Below are 16169 nucleotides of genomic sequence, written 5' to 3'. Positions count from 1 at the left end.
CTTGGACATATTGTCCTTCTCCATGGAAATGAGGGATTCTGTTTGAATACAGTCACTGTTGCAAAGGCTCTCTCCTTGTTTTTTAAGCTCCATTGACTATCAGGATATTCAGGCCCTAGAGTTGCAATGGAATCCTGGTGGGGAAAACTCAATTAAACCCGCTACAGAATGCACACAGAGTGAGAAGGAGGGGGAAAAAACAAGATGGGGGTGGGGAGGGGGAAAAGACATTTCTTTTGAATAATAAAGCTCCAGATTTAAAATTAGACTGTACAATAACAGCCCTAATTCCTGGAAACCCAGATGGGGAACCAAATACATAATATATTGAGAGGAATTTATTTTCACAGACTTTGAGGATGTATTACGGCTTTTTGGCACTTCACTCAGCCTTGGCCAGTATTTCTGACGAGGGGAAGAGGCTGTTAACCACCTTTTCATGGAAAACATACCTCCATCTCGAGTCAGAGGTTAAGTTATTCTCTGGCCAAAAGAAGCAATCCATCATGCTTCATTATGGGGCAGATCTCACAATGAATAGCATTTGGCAGAGATGGATAAGTTAATATGACTCCATTCAGCAGCGCTGTAAACGGATCTGTCATCTCCAAGACCGGTGGAGGTGGTCAGACGCCACTTGAAGGCCCGGGCGAAATTCTGGCTGCTGCTGGGGAGGCATGTGGCTGCTGAGTTCACACCTGAATAACAAGCACAACATGCATAGCTGCCCAGCCTTGATTTAAGCATCTACTAAGTGTCAGGCTGCTGAGGACAAAGCCTGGCTCTCTGCTTACAAACTCTGCGATTGCGGGAGGGTAACAACCCCCAGCGCAGTTTATCTAGCAAAATGTGGCTAACAAAACCTGCTGCATAGGGCTGTAAGGTATGTAAGCTCTCCAAGGAGTGGAAGGCATACAGTAAAGGCTTCAGAAGGGTTAGTGGTTATCATCTTCACCGTCTCAACCAGGGCCCACACTGTGGAGAGGCAGGGGAGTCTTCTTGGGTGCAGTGTCTCGGGGGAATTCACCTTCAGGACCACGCATGAGTGCCTCTGGAAACCTTGTACCCTGGCTGCCTCTCTTGCCTCCCCCAAGTTCTGGCCCAAATCTCAGATTCACAGACACAGAAACAAAGAAAGCTCAAGGAGGTGAAGGGGCTTGCTGGGCTCCACCTGCTACGATACCTGCAGCACCTGGATCCCCGATCTGTTATCCCACTGCACACTATTCACCACTCCACGCTACCAGAAAAGCAGTGTGCAGATGAACTGCACCTCCACGTTCCGGTGTCATGAGCAGAATCAGGCAAAGAAAACAAAAGCAAGAAAACCAAAGGTTCAGATGGGATGGAAATGCTGGCCTGAACAGATGGGTCTGTTTGTTGCGATGGAGTGAATGGAGAACAGCACCCCAACATTCAGAGGCCCCTGCTGAGTCTCTTCCAAGACTCAATTGCTAAATAATGCAAAACTGCTTACCCTTGAAAAGTGGCTGGAGTAATGAGAACTGCATCTCACTGGTCAAAGGGAAAAAAAAGACGAGATACATGATTCTCTAGCAAAACCTCCCTTATCAGCTCTGTTGGGGGAAGGAAAAAAAAAAAAAACAAGGCAAATAAATGACAAAAGCAGAGGAAGCATCAATCACGCTGTTGTTGGTCTGCCAGGACAGGCTGCAGGCGCTCAAGTCACAAGCCACCCTTTGGCTCCGGCTTGGCTCCAGGCAGGAGAAAGGGGTGAGCGAGGCTGCAAATCAGCACCTCACATCCTCCTTGCAGCTCTTCCACCTACTTTCTCTGTGACTTTGGTGAATTGGCTAACCTCCTCTGTGTTTCCTAATCTCTGGCACTTCACACACAGCCTCGGAAATCACCCCTCCACCCCATCCCCAGCTCCAATCCCCACAGGCACTGAATTACAGAGCAAAAAGAATGTTCTGAAGTGGAATCTCTCACCTAAACCCTCTATCATCTGGAAAATTTTCTAGATCTTTCATATCTGATGTCTTTCCCCTCTGATTTTTTTGTGGCTGATCGGTATAATAAATAGATTCTGAATAGATGCAGTGAGAAATTTTATGCTTTCAACATACTTTTCTGAGTGCTTTAGCTAATATTGGCAAGGCTTGCTTAGTTACGTAGGATGTTCCTACATTAAGGCTTTGTCCCATGTGTCATTTCTCTGTTCTTACAATTTCCACTCAGCAAATGAAGATTTGAGATTAGAATGAAGTAGTGGCTTTATTTTACAACCATCCATCCATCTGTCCATCCATCCATCTGTCCATCCATCCATCCATCCATCCATCCATTCATTCATCCAGCACACACTATTGTGGCTCTTCAAGGTATCAGACTCTGTGCAAGGGGCCAGAAATTCAGAGACAGATGAAACAGAAGCAGTGTAGTGAGGTCATTGATCACATAAATTGTGGTGGAAGTCAGTCCAAATCCTGTTTTAGCTATGCGTAAGCTCTCTGACCTTGGGTAATTTATTTTAGCTTCTCAGAAACTCAAGTTACATTTCTATAAAATGGGGGTAATATCATGTACCACTTGGAGAGCAAGTGAGGATTCGATGATCTAATAATGTAAAGCACTTAGCACACGATCTGGGACATAACGCTGCATAAATAGCCACTTTTATTACAAGCTTCAAGAACATTCTGCGTTGATGGCTGGGCCAAGCATGGAGAATGGTTATTTTTGTTTGATCATTTTTTTGTTTCTTTTTGCAGAGGGCAGATCTCCTATGTACTGATGCTTCTTGTGGCAGCCAAGAGATGGAGAGCAGACCACCAGCATGGTTCTCTGTGGAGTGCAATGTTGGGGAATTGTGCAGACCAGCCTCCAGTTCTAGGCTTGGCAACAAATCTAAGGAATACTCACCAACTCATATATTAAAAAAAAAAAAAAAAAAAAAGGCTCAGTTTCCTTCCTGAATCAAAGGAAATGCTATATCCTTTGGCAATGCAACTTAAATAACTTCAGTAACTCCCACAGTGATTCAGACACAGCCCCCCAAGAGGCCATTGCCTCTCCTTCCCTCCTAGTGTCAAGCACCAGGGTTTTCTCAACCTGGCCGGGAATCCCCAGGACTGGCCCAGGAAAAGCTGCTCAGCCTCAATGAGCCATCCTTGAGGTGGATCAGGGCACCAGTCTGGGACAATCTGAAAAAGCCATCGCCAAGGAAATTCCAGACACAGGCGCCCTGTCACCATAGTGAGGGGGACACTCACCAGAAGGAACTGTATCAATCCCCTCCTGCAGTCTGAGCCCCATCGGCATGCAACTCAGCACAGAAGGTTTTGTCATTTGGACTGTAATAAACTCCACTTCCTGAACCCTGTACCCCTCTGGGTTCGACATCAGCCACACCGTCCGTCTCTGCATGTTCCCCCCGCTGCCCTGTCCAAGCCCTGCGCACCTGCACCGCTGCTCACAGGTGCTAATGCAAAGTGCTCTCTGGCCACCTTGGAGGACAGGGGGCAATGTGCTCTGGCTAAGGCAGCGGCTCTCGACCTTGGCTGCACTCAAGAACCCCCTGGGAGCTTTCCCAATCCTGATGACCAGGCTGCAGACCAGACCAATCAAACTATAGTCTCTGGGGGTGGGACCCGGGCACCAGTATACATATTTTTTAAGTTGGCCAAATGATTCCAGCGTGAGGCCAAGTTTAAGAACTAGCAGCTACGCTGGGCTGGGACTCCAGAGGGCGTCCTTTCCTTTCTTTCACTGGCCCTCCCTCCCTTTCTTCTTCCTTCCTCCCTCCTTCCTTCACTATTTACTAAAGCTGCGTATTTTGTGCTTAAAGCCCAGGGTTTCCAGATAGACCATTCTCACTTTGGATCCTGGCTTGGCTGTCACTAACTGTGTGATTCAAGGCTAATTACTTCACCTCTCTAAAGACCAGCTTTCTTACGAAGTAGGGAAAATAAAAGGACTTACCCCCAGAGAATCCTTGTGAGGATTAAATACCACAGATAAATTGCCTAACATAGCACCTAGAAATTAGTATGTGCTCAACAAATGTATGTTATTTTTCTTCTAGTTATTGTTGTAATTTTCCAAGAGCTATGCTAGATGTGGGGAATACAAAAGAAATACCATGGGTATGTGACACACGTAACTGTGTCACCCAACTGTTTCTCTTCCCATTCAACCTCTAGCTGGGGAATGGCCTTACATTGTCAGCTAGGGCAGGGCGGACAGATATCTCTTAATAGTAGTAGCTATTATGTATTGAATACACCCAATGTGCCAAGCACAGTTCAAGCACATTGTGAACATAAAAGGGCGCATGCTATAGAAGTACAGTACTGAACATGATTCCACCTCAGGCTCTCCACCAACCAAGGGGAGATGATGCTATGATATTTACATTTTGCAGATGAAGAATCTGAGGCTCAGAGAAATTCAATATTTCATGCATGGTAGATAAAAACTCAAGCTTCTGAGCCCTGCAGGGCTCTGCTTCCTTGTGGAGGTGCGGTATGCCTACAAGGGAGTTCTGAGGGCTGACCAGAACAAGGATAAAGAAGCTCCTCCAAGTTGGGGGACATTAGGGAAGGACACAACCAAACTGGGGTGAAGCCAGGGTATGAGGGACCAGAAACAGAGGGAGAGAAGTATAGCAAATGGGGATGAAGAGGGAGGGGTCTGGATGGGTTCAGGAATGGGAAACAGTGATGAGTGGGCAGTGAGTTAATTTAAAGGGTCCAGAGCAGAAGAGAATGTTCCCAAGTCATAGAAATCTTGACCTAGTCCAATGATCTAAGTGTTATGTCAAGGTATATCACCAGTATAGGTTGTTGAAAATTAAATAACAAAATACAAGTGGTGAGCACACACCTTCAAACATGCTTTCAATGGCTTATATCTGTCAAAAAGGACTTACTTTTACAATAAGGCTCTATTATCCACAGCAATTGATTTGGGGGTGGGGGCGGAAATCCTCGAGAGGCATCTCTGAGGCTCCAACCAAGACTGGCTCATTTAGGAACGCTGGATAACCTAGTTGTCAGCCGGCAGGCTCTGAGGTTTAATTTAAGTTCTGGTTTAAATCAAGGCTCTGCCACTTATGATGGTGTAATCTCTCCAGGCCTCAGCTTCCTCATCTGTAAAATGTTGCTAACACTGCAGCTCCCTCAGTGGGTTATTGTGAGGATACCAAACCACCAATCCTCTTAAACACTTAGACTGGCCCTTCACACATACTAAGCACTCAGATCGGGGGTGATGGTTGGCTATCCCCATTGTCAGGTCAGCCGTCCTGTATTGCTTGCCCTCGGCCCAGGCTCCACTGCTCTTAGATTCCCTGCTATAGCCAAGTTCACTTGGCTCCTTTGCCAGAACTAGTTGCGTGTTATTTGTTGTGTAGGGCATTTGTTTTCCAATATTTTTACTAAGTAGGACAGCTATATCAATGAGGTCTGCTGCTTTATTGGTTGCTAATTGCTGGGGCATAATTGTTGCAACATTACTTGGTGTTCCTATAATTCTCTGCAGCCAATCAAGGTGGCCAATTCTGTAATTACAACATAGTGAATTCTCAGGCACCAGCATCCAACTGCTTACAGCGCTCGGTTTACAAGAATCCCTTTCCAGCACTTTTACAGGAAAGGGCTTAACTGACAAAGGCAAGAAAGTCATGTCAGCAAATAATTTTTGAAAATAACTTTGTAAGTATACATATACATAGAAAATAATAAACATTTTATAATTATAATTGAAATAATCAGATGTAATTGAAAGTAGTTTCTAAAATCTGTCTCAAGATCCTTGCCCATTCAACTCCACGCTAGCTGGACGACAAGAGTCATGTTTGCAATGATCATATTCTGAGACCCAGACATATCTCAACGGGCCTTTGCACACATCGGACATGAACCACACTTGGCCTTGTTCTCGCAATGACACTGCAAGCATTTTGTTGTTTTCCAAATGTTGTCTGGAACATGTAACACATCTATGTCCTTTCCACAAGTCAGGGGGTCAAAAGATTCAATCTACTAAAATCCCGAAGGAAGTGGTGGCCCTGGAAATACTCTGTGTGATGTAGCATAGAATGGGAAGTTCTTACTGGTAGCCAACCCATGAGTCATTTCAATTTTCCTTAGAGTAAAACTCATGCCCTTACCTTGGCTTCCAAGGTCCTGCACATTCTGGAGCTTAATCCCCTCCCACCTCGCCCCACTCCCTCATGCTGCGCCAGCCCCCACTGGCCTTCTTTCTGCTCCTCAAACAGACACACTGATTCCCAGCTCAGGGCCCTGGCTCTCACTATTCTCTCTGCCTATTGCTCTTCCCTCAGCCTTTCCTGGGGCTGCTCCTTTCTTAACTGTATGTCTCACCTCCAGTGCTGTCCTCATGGTGAACCCTTCTCTAGCACCTAAATGCCATTCTCACACTAAATTTCATATTATTTTGCTTCCATCTTGAATGGCCATTATCACAAGCTGGTGCTATCTTGTTAATGAACTCCCTTGTCACTGTCTGTCCCTCCAGTATGTAGCTTCTGTGAGGACAAAGTCTTGTTCACCACGGTATCCCCAACACCTGTAACAAAAGTGATCTGTAATAAGTACCCAATCAACAGTTGTTCAACAAAAGACATGAATGAAGGAATGAGTGAACATATATTTTCTGCTCCTTTGTTTTAATGTTTTCCAACTGACTTTTGCTTTATCCAAGAAATGTAATTATATGTATCAGTACCTGCCTGATTTTGGCTCACCACCATGTTTCTTATTATCACTACCACTAGTCCTCAATCCACTGCATTTATTAAACACTCACAGGAAATGGCACTGCACCAAATGCCATGGAGGAGAAGGAAGACCAAAAGCCATCAGGACTTCTGTCAGAAATCCTTCCATCTAATTGTCAATGAGAATAAACAAATTAGACCAACATGTGGCCAGAGATAACAGCACTGTGGTTAGACACTCTTAGTTCCTGCCCCTTATGGTCTGAACTGTGCCCCCAAATTCATATGTTGGGCAGTCTTAATCTCCAGTACACCAGAATGTGACTATTTGGAAATGGGGCCTTTAAAGTGGCAAGTAAGGTCATTTGGGTGGGTCCTAATCCAATATGACCAGCATCCTCAGTAGAAGAAGAGATGAAGACACAGAGGGAAGACCACGTGAAGGCAAACATGGTCATCTATAAGAGAAGGAGAAAGGTCGTAGAAAAATATCAACTCCACTAACAACTTGGCTTTGGACTTCTATGTCGCTCCCAGAACTGAGAGAAAATAAATTTCTATTGTTTAAACTGCCTGGTCTTTGGTACTTTGTTACAGCAGCCTGAGCAAACTCATATACTCTCCAATCTTCGTTTTTGTTTACTTGCATCTGTGAAGGAAAATGCTGAGGACCTGGCAACCCAGCTCCAGGCGGCACTTCCTGGCCTCCCCAGCAGATGGAAAATGGCCATGTGACTAAGGAGCTGTAAACAGAGGTGACACGTGACTTTGGCTCTCCCCTAACACCCTCACTCTTCAGACTCCAGTCTTAAGTCAAATTCAGGGAGGCTGTTGGTGGAGAGGGCAGAAAGGGAAGGAGACACCAAGAGGTAGGAGGAGTGAGGTAAAAGTCTCCTAGATGGCAGACTGCACAAAGGCTTCTCCAGCCAAAGCTCTTTTCCAGGATCTCCACTTAAATTGTGTTGCATTGCTAAGCTGCTCCACCTAGAAATTCAGTAAATAGTAGCCTCAAAAAAAAAAAAAATCCTGTAACATATCTGCATCAGAGCCAAGAGAAGGCAACCACTTAAGCACTTCTAAGTCCTGCAGCAGGCAAATGCCCTGAGGAAATGGGTGCTTTGATGTGGGGCAGGCAGGTGGGGTTGAAGTCCTCTAGTGAGAGTTTCTGACGATGAGGAAGTCCTCAAAGATCGGAGAAGGGCCCAGTAAGGGAGGGAGGAAAAAAATCAAAAGTAAACTTAAGTTATTTAAAAGTTCCATTAGGGGTTAGTCTTATTACTAGAACGGAGAGCAAAGACTCTTCCCCAGTATCTGCTCCTGGATGGACACATCACACTTGGGACACCTGATGCTACCTTGGGCTACATCATAAGTGGTTTTGAGGGGCCTCCATGAAATTATACTATTTTTCACTTGATACTTATGGACCAAAAAAAAAAAAATGCATCCTGGAGTCCCAAGAATCAAACACGCTTTTGGAATAACTTACTTAAAAATGCAGGCTCCTCAGCCATTGTGCCAACCAAATAGCAGCAAACAAGCCCAAGCCCTAAAATAATACAGGATGCCAATAGTGAAATCTACTGAAAAACCAAATTGTACTTCTTTCATGGACTGGGACCTCCAGAAATCCTCTGTGGCACCAAACATACCCCATGGAGTGTCCTATTTTCACACTGCAGAGGATGGGCTTTCCTAAACGTGGACCCCTTCATTTACTCCTTTAAGCCATCCCCCAATCTCATGTCTGGGGCTTGTGGGCCACAGTGGAGTTTGGGGAAAGCTTCAGGTGGAGATTTTGTCAAAGATAAATGGCCTGGCCCAGCGAGTGGCACTGAGCTGGAAGGAAACCCGGGATGTGGCGCCATGAATCAGTGAGTTCCCTCAGGAGGAGAGGCGGTCTGCTTATTACACTCACCTTGTCATCGATCGAAACCATACAGACATCAGGCCTTGCCCCGCAGGCAGCCAGAGCAGCAGTTTCCAATTTATCTGCAGTTGAATCCTGAAACCCCAAAGTACAAGCTGGTCCATTCAAAGTACAGGAGCCACGACCCACACTTCCCCACACCACCCTGGGTGAGAGGTGGGAGGCTCCTGAGTGTCTGTGTGACTCCTGACCCCAGCATCCAACAAGAGAGAGGTGGGCGCACACCCCAAAGGGCCTCTCTCCTCATCACTGCATTCTCGGGGCCCAGCCCCACCCCAGTAAATGTCTGTCCAACAAATAAATACATGCATTATTTTAAAAGCAAGCAACTGAAATATCGCATCGGCATTTAAATAATTTTGGAGATTCTATAATAAGGGCAAATAGCTTACTCTGTATTGTTTAGTGAAAAAAGAATAATGCATATTATTATTACTAATAATGTTTAGAGAAATATAATAATACATATTCTGTATAACCCCAATTAGATCATAATAACTTTGATAGTATTTATGCCAACATGCTAATAAAAGTTGCTTCTTTTTTTTGCCATTATATATTTCGCTTTATGTGTTTTTAATCCTTCGATTTTTCTGGGTTATACACCCATCAGTTGTTACAACCAGTAAAGAAATAAAACCTAAAAATGAAACACAGTCCTTTCCCCTACTGTGCCTCCATGGTGCACAGTTGTCTTACTGTGAAGAGTTCCCAGGATCTGTCAGTATAATGCCCGTGACCTGCAGTGTTCCCAAGGGTGAGGGCCACTCAGGGAGAAGCTAGTAACCCAAATGTCAGCACAATGTCATCACTACTCATTTGGAGTTTTTCCTTTTTAATACAAGCAGAATGTGATACTACAAGGCCTACAGTTTAACTCATGGTATTTTGTCTTCCTACTTCTCACAATAAAGTGGAAGTCTCAGTTGCTCTAGATACCATCACACTCCATCGTATAAAACCGGCCGCTCTTCTCCACTTCTGATAGAGCATCCCTGCTAGCCCTCCAACCTGGAACCCGAAGTTGGCTTCTCTAGACAGATCTTCAGCTGACAGGAATCTTGGTCTAAACATTGGGCCAGAAAATAAGATTCGAAGCTACAAATATTGACTCTTGCTTTGGCTGGCATGATGCTTGGCAGGGTCACTTCAGCTCAGAAAGGTTTTCCTGGCTGCCTGTGGATAAATATACAGCACTGTGGAGCACCCTGCTTTAGCACCGAGGGCTGGCTTAATGTGTGTTTTAGGTATCCAGGCGGAGTAACCATGTACAAGACTGTAGTATCATGAATGAAGTTTAGCACCATCACCAATGCTGTGGGGCCTTCGGTGGATCTTCACCCAGGGCACGGGAGAGCCTCATACAAAACAATTATCTTTCCCTAATGCTTGCACCACTAGCATTTCTTCCCTTTTCAAAATAGAAATATAATTACATGCCAGGGAGTATGGGAGAATTAAGGTGGAAAATCTCAGCAAGGCAGCCAACCATGAATCCTAACCATTACAGCTGAGCTGGAGCATGTGATGGCAAAAGAGAGAAACAGCTGTAGGAGAAGAACTTGTCAGTAATGACAGAGAGGTCTTCAGGCCCCATTCAGCCTGAATCTCTCACCTAAAATCAGTGAGAGCTGTACAAATCCCACCCCTACACCAGAGCAGATCACCACATGTTTTGTCTTTTCTTGCAAAGACATTGCTATATTCTATGCACACTGGTGGAGAGCCAGACCCCCAGTACTTCCAGGCTTTCAAGGATTCATAGATAGCAAATAAACCACAGAAAGGGAAGTGAAGGAGCATTGAGACCAATGGATCTCAAACTCAGATCATCACATCACAATCACTTGGACTCAACTGCCAGAGCCTCTGATTCAGAGGAGGTGGTAGGGCCACACCTCTGTTGCTCGTGGCTTCCTAAGGTGGGGCAGAGGGAGGTAGAAGAAGAGATTTCTTAATCAGGAAAGAACACCAGATCGATTTCACCCCATCAGCTGTGGAACAGCAGTCTCTCCAAGAGCAGAACAAACCATTCTAGAAAGACCACACCACAGGGCAACAGCCAGCAACCTCTCTTCTTCTCCCAAGATGGCACCATGCTCTAGCACCGCATCAGTCAGGAAAGGCTAGGGTAGGTAACCATGGCACAAAGATCTCTGCGGCTTAACACAACAAAGTTTAGTTTTCACTCAAGGAAGTTTCTTGCTGGTTGAGTTATGTCCCTGGATTGGGTTTTCCTCCACACAAGGTGGCTTAGGTCTCATGAACCTCCATGTGAACCCTTACCTCCGTGGTATCCGTGGCAAGGGCAGAGGAACCTGTGAAGGCTTCTGCTCTCATGTCACTGGCCAAAGCAAGTCATCAGGCCAAGCCTAACTTCATGAGAGAGGGGCAGCGTAACCTTCCATGGAGGACAACAAGATCCATTGGTTAATACTCGTAGTGTTACCATAGTGACTCAGTTGTATATTTCTTCTTGATCACATTTCATCTTCTCCCGGAGAGTAAAGAGGGTCCCAGAAGTCTCAAGCACACATGATATCAGAGTACACCCCATCCCAAGGCCAGAATGGTTATAAAGACAGGATAAAGGAGGCAAAAGATTTTGTTATTTTATTATTTCAATCATTTAAAGGTTACCAAGAATACTGTGGCTGTTGCTACTGTTTAATGACTGAAAGAATAATAGCAAGGAATCTGTACATGTGATAACATTTCACAGAACACACACACGCACACAAGCACACCAGTGCACTGGTGACACTAAAACCAGTATTCCGGTTACTAGTATTGCACCAATATCAATTTCAGATTGTGATAACGTATTACAGTTATGTAAGATGTTAACATTGGGGGAAGCTAGGTAAACGGTACATGGGAATACTCTGCATTTTTTTTTAAGATTTTACTTATTTATTCATGAGAGATACAGAGAGAGGGGCAGAGACACAGGCAGAGGGAGAAGCAGGCTCCCTGCAGGGAGCCCGATGCGGGACTCGATCCCAGGACCCCGGGATCATGCCCTGAGCCAAAGGCAGGTGCTCAACCACTGAGCCACCCAGGTGTCCCTATTCTGTACTATTTTTGCAACTTCCTGTAGGTCTATAATCTTGCAGAATCAAAAGTTAAAAAAAAGAAAATCTCAAGGCAAGATTCTCCATCCAGGTCCTTTGCCTCACATCTTCTCTACAAATATCCCACATGTGAGCGGTGAGAGAACTTGTCTCAGGAAAGTGATTTTTTTTTTTTCTAGAAAAGCGGGAAATCTGATTAATGTGCCAGGGAGATGTCTGCAGACATTCACCTACCTATCTGCACCTTCAGTCTCTGCAGAAATATAGATGAAATCTCTCCTTTGAAAGTTAAAATAAAAGCCCGTCAATCCCCTTGTGTGCCCCCTTTACTGCAGGTAATAAGTGGGAGCCAGGTGAATTGCTATGTATTTCCCTTTAAATTCTTGGGATTTCAGTGACAGACCAAGGCTCTCATCTGTCAGCAAACTGTTCCAGGCAGACCCATTACTTTAGCACCACAATAAAACGAAGGACATCACGATAATCCGTCAAACAAAAGCAGCTGGGAGCATCATCGTGTACCAGAGGCTGTATTCATTTGCCCAGAACATTTAAAAATCTATGCCCCAGCTCTTCTCCCCAAAGTCCTTATTTCACCCAATAAAATAAATTTAAAGTGCATAAATGTATATTAAAAATATCTAAGCAAACACTTGCAGCTAAATAATGTTCACCCAGATGCGCCTGCATTTTTTTTATCGTTAGACATGTTTCCTGTTCTCCCAAGTAAATATTTCACTGAAAATGCTCCCCAAGTAGTTGTTATCTCGATATTTTCACAATAGAATATTCTGTGCTCTACTCATATAAATACTGTGAATAACCAGACATTTTCCCGAAGAGACCACTGATTTCCCTGCATTTTGCAAAATGATTCTCTCCATAACGCTAGCTCTGGGAGCAGACACCATGCTTAGCAGGGTGTGAATTCCAAAACCCAAGGCACCAGATCCCAGTAATTCCTTAGCCTGAAACAAATTGAGACCCTACAGAATTTGTAAGTACGTTTCATTCAAAGCTTCCAAAGGACAGGGAAACATTGAGCTCAAACATTGAGGTCACACGGACCCCATAGTTGAAGGCTGTTTCTTCCACTTGGGTGACTTTGGCCAAGTTATCTATTGTCCCATCTGTAAAATGGGAAAGAACAGTCGTGCCTGCTGCCTGTATGTGTGGAGTGGTTGGCCCTCCAACAGTATCTGGTCCTCCTGCTGTGCTTAACCAGAGCAAGCAGTCAGGTGACAGCCCGGAGCACCAGTAACTCTCCCTGCAGAAGACTTCCCACATCCATAGAGACCCTGTTGTCCATTCTTGTGGGGATTTAACATCCAGTGCCCCATTAGGCTCTAGCCTTAGAGGTACTCCAGGAGTGGTTCTCAAACTTGAGTGTGCAGCAGAATTATCAGGGGGGAGAGGAGGAGGAGAGCTTGTTAAAACACAGATTTCTGGGCCCTTGCCCTAGAGGCTCATACTCTGTAGATCTAGGTGTTACTTGAAATGTTGCATTTCTTTTCCTTTTTTTTTTTTTTTTTAGGATTTTTATTTATTTATTCATGAGAGACACAGAGAGAGAGAAAGAGAGAGAGAGAGAGGCAGAGACACAGGCAGAGGGAGAAGCAGACTCCATGCAAGGAGCCCGACATGGGACTCGATCCCGGGTCTCCAGGATCACACCCTGGGCTGAAGGCGGCGCTAAACCACTGAGCCACCCGGGCTGCCCCAAGAGATGTTGCATTTCTAACACCTTCCCAGCTGATGTTAATACTTTCTGCAGCCCCCACTTTGAGAACCACTGATTTAGAACAGGAGCATCTTCCAACCTTTTCTGCAAAAGGCTAGATAGTATGTATGTTGGCCTTTGCAGACCGCACAGTTCTGTTGCGACTACTCAACTTTGTCATTGTCACATAAAGCAACTAGAGATCACATACCCTACGTTTCAGGGAAACTTTATTTACAGACACTGAAGTTTCAATTTCATATAATTTTCACATGCCATGAAATGCAATATTATGCTTTTGTTAGTTTGTTCTCAACTGCTTGAAGACACAAGAACTATTCTTATGGTCTTGAGCCATAGGAAAACTGGTGAGTGGCTGGCTTTGGTCTTCGGGTTATCCCTACACCCATCCCTACACCTAGAACACCAGGAAAATGCAGTGCTTTCAGCCCCGGCTCAATAAAAACGTCTCCATGTTTCCTTCTCCATCTGTTTCTCTGCCTGACGAGCCCACTCTGTTCACAGTGCTCCCTACCGGCTCTCCCCCGGAGGCCAGCTCAGCTGAATCAACATGGCCTTGGCCACCACCAGGCCTCGAGAGTTCTCCCTGCCGCCTCCCCACCTCAGCCTTCTTTCAGCTTCACTTTTGCTCTTTTTATAGCTTTGCACAAATTTGTCTCTGTGGCAAATTTACAGCACGCACTGCTTGTCTGAACTATTTAAAGGCACAATATTCTCGACTGTGCCATAAAGCTTTCCCATTCTGTGTGTTTTATTTCTCTGTTTGAGAACCTTTTATGAAATCAGCAGCGAGGCGGAAGGAAGTCATTTGCATACTTGGCTCCATACACCTGGAATTCCTTAATTTTCGGGATTAGCAAAATGAGTCTAATAAAAAGTGGAGGCCCTTGTGAGTCATGTCTGTAAAGTCCCTTCATTACCTTTGCCTTGCGCCCAATCTGAAGGCCCATTTCAGAAACTTCACATGGTGCTGGTCAGTTATGATGATTTTATGAACTGGTTCATAATTTTATATAACACGGTTTGTGTTTCTAGTGTTTCTCAGAGTTAACATGACAGTTCTCTTCTTCCATCCCCTTCTTGAGAGGACACATCTCAGGGTGATCAGAGATGGTTCGAGGGTGACAAGTGTGAAAATCACTATCACATTGCAGTTCTATGAGAGCAGAATCTTAGCACCAATTGTGCTGTTATTTGAGATTATCTTTGCAGGTCCTGCTTTTATCGTCTCCCAAGTGGAGAACACATATATCCCCTTCTTCTGTTCTGTTCTACGCTTGCTCCCAGAGCAATCTGGATGCTTCCAAGAACTTCTAAAAATCCTATTCACCCTGTCCCTACAGAATCGAAGAAAATATGCATCAGTTGCTCCAGCACTTAAGGAGACTCTGATTAAGGTCAGGTCAACAATGCAGCTGCCATTGCTGGCCTTCTGCAAGCGGGCTTGAAAACACCATATATATTGATTGCCAACGTGGTTTCCAGTTAATTCAAAGTTCCACATGCGACTCCTTACAGAACTGACAAAACATAAATTGGTCTCACAAAAGTAGACAGTTCCCATAGTTGGGGATTAAAACAAAATACAACAAAACAAACAAAAATCCTCTCTGAAAACACCACTGATTTTTTTTCCCCAAAAATATAACTACTATGTCACCAAGCCCAAGAGCAGAGAAGCCATAGCTGCCTGAAGTCAGCAGTTGCAATCAGGATAATTCTGAAACTGAATAATGCATGCTGGAATGCTGTTTACAGGAAATGAGCAATTTATTTTATTATCCAAATTTTAAACCCTTTTAATATGCCTCCCAAGAAGACGTCTGATTTAGAAAATTGCAAAAGAGAACTTAAGAGAGGACAAGGGATACTAAAAAATTTCACCACCATAAAGGCTAGATAAAGAAACTTTACAGGCAGTTTGAACAAAACTCAGTAAGTACACCCACATAAATTACTTTACATTGGTGGCTATAAGCAACCAACATCCATAGATTTTTTTGTTTGGAGTAACAAAAAAAAATGTGAAAAGTCAAAACACAATTTTATATTCAACAGAAATAAAAATATGTTAAATTCCTTTCCTGAAATTAATTGTGTGTGTATGTGCACATACACATGTGTATATTGGCAAATACATAAAATGTTTCCAGAAGAATTGTAGCAAACTGCTAGCAGTAGTCAAAAGGGCTTGGGGAAGGGATTTCTCTTTTCATCATGTTCCTTTCTGACCTGTTTACACTTGCTAACTGTACACACATACTTCTACTTTTTGGATCATTGGAATTTACATTGGTAGTGAAATTGTGAATGATTTTTTAATGTTTTTCTTCTTGCTTATCTGTATTTTTAATGAAAATAATTTAAAGAAATGTCATTTTTAGGACCTTAATAGGTCCTTCATCTGAACATGAAGGCAGAGGTATATGGATAGTATATTTATAATTTTTAAAATTTTGTAATAAATCAAGTTCTCACACATGCACTGTCTATACTAAAGAGGCCTAAACTATCAGCTTTCCCAAAACATTCATATTTCTTAGTCCCACATTGCAATGGACTATGCAATGCAGGCAATTTCTGTTTTCATCCATCAAACTGGGCCAGCTCCTCCATGAAGATTGAGAAAATCGTCAAATACATAAGTAGGAGGGTAGCCAAGGCCCACTCCCACCTCTAGGAAGGACACATGGTCTCATGGCCTCTCTGGCTGCCCAC

At 44.1% G+C, this 16169-nt stretch overlaps 1 protein-coding gene across 4 annotated transcripts in view; it reads right to left on the bottom strand.

Annotated features, from left to right (window-relative positions):
- The window catches only part of LOC144314396 (uncharacterized), a 128679-nt gene that overhangs the window by 18751 nt on the left and 93759 nt on the right, over positions 1-16169 (bottom strand). For 2 of the 4 annotated variants that reach the window (XM_077898449.1, XM_077898452.1), the window contains exons 3-4: positions 8625-8711; positions 6351-6555 (exon numbers count right to left, since the gene is read on the bottom strand). In XM_077898449.1, the coding sequence (XP_077754575.1) occupies positions 6486-6555; positions 8625-8711 (157 nt within the window). In that variant the 3' untranslated portion in view covers positions 6351-6485. Of the gene's footprint in view, positions 1-2619; positions 2890-6350; positions 6556-8624; positions 8712-16169 lie in introns of those variants that run through there. The other 2 variants (XM_077898454.1, XM_077898453.1) reach the window with 2 other exon arrangements.

Source organism: Canis aureus, chromosome 5 (genome assembly GCF_053574225.1).
Source record: "Canis aureus isolate CA01 chromosome 5, VMU_Caureus_v.1.0, whole genome shotgun sequence".
Classification (NCBI taxonomy): domain Eukaryota; kingdom Metazoa; phylum Chordata; class Mammalia; order Carnivora; family Canidae; genus Canis; species Canis aureus.
The sequence above is the reverse complement of the archived record's forward strand: the minus strand, read 5'-3'. Positions and strand labels throughout refer to the sequence as shown.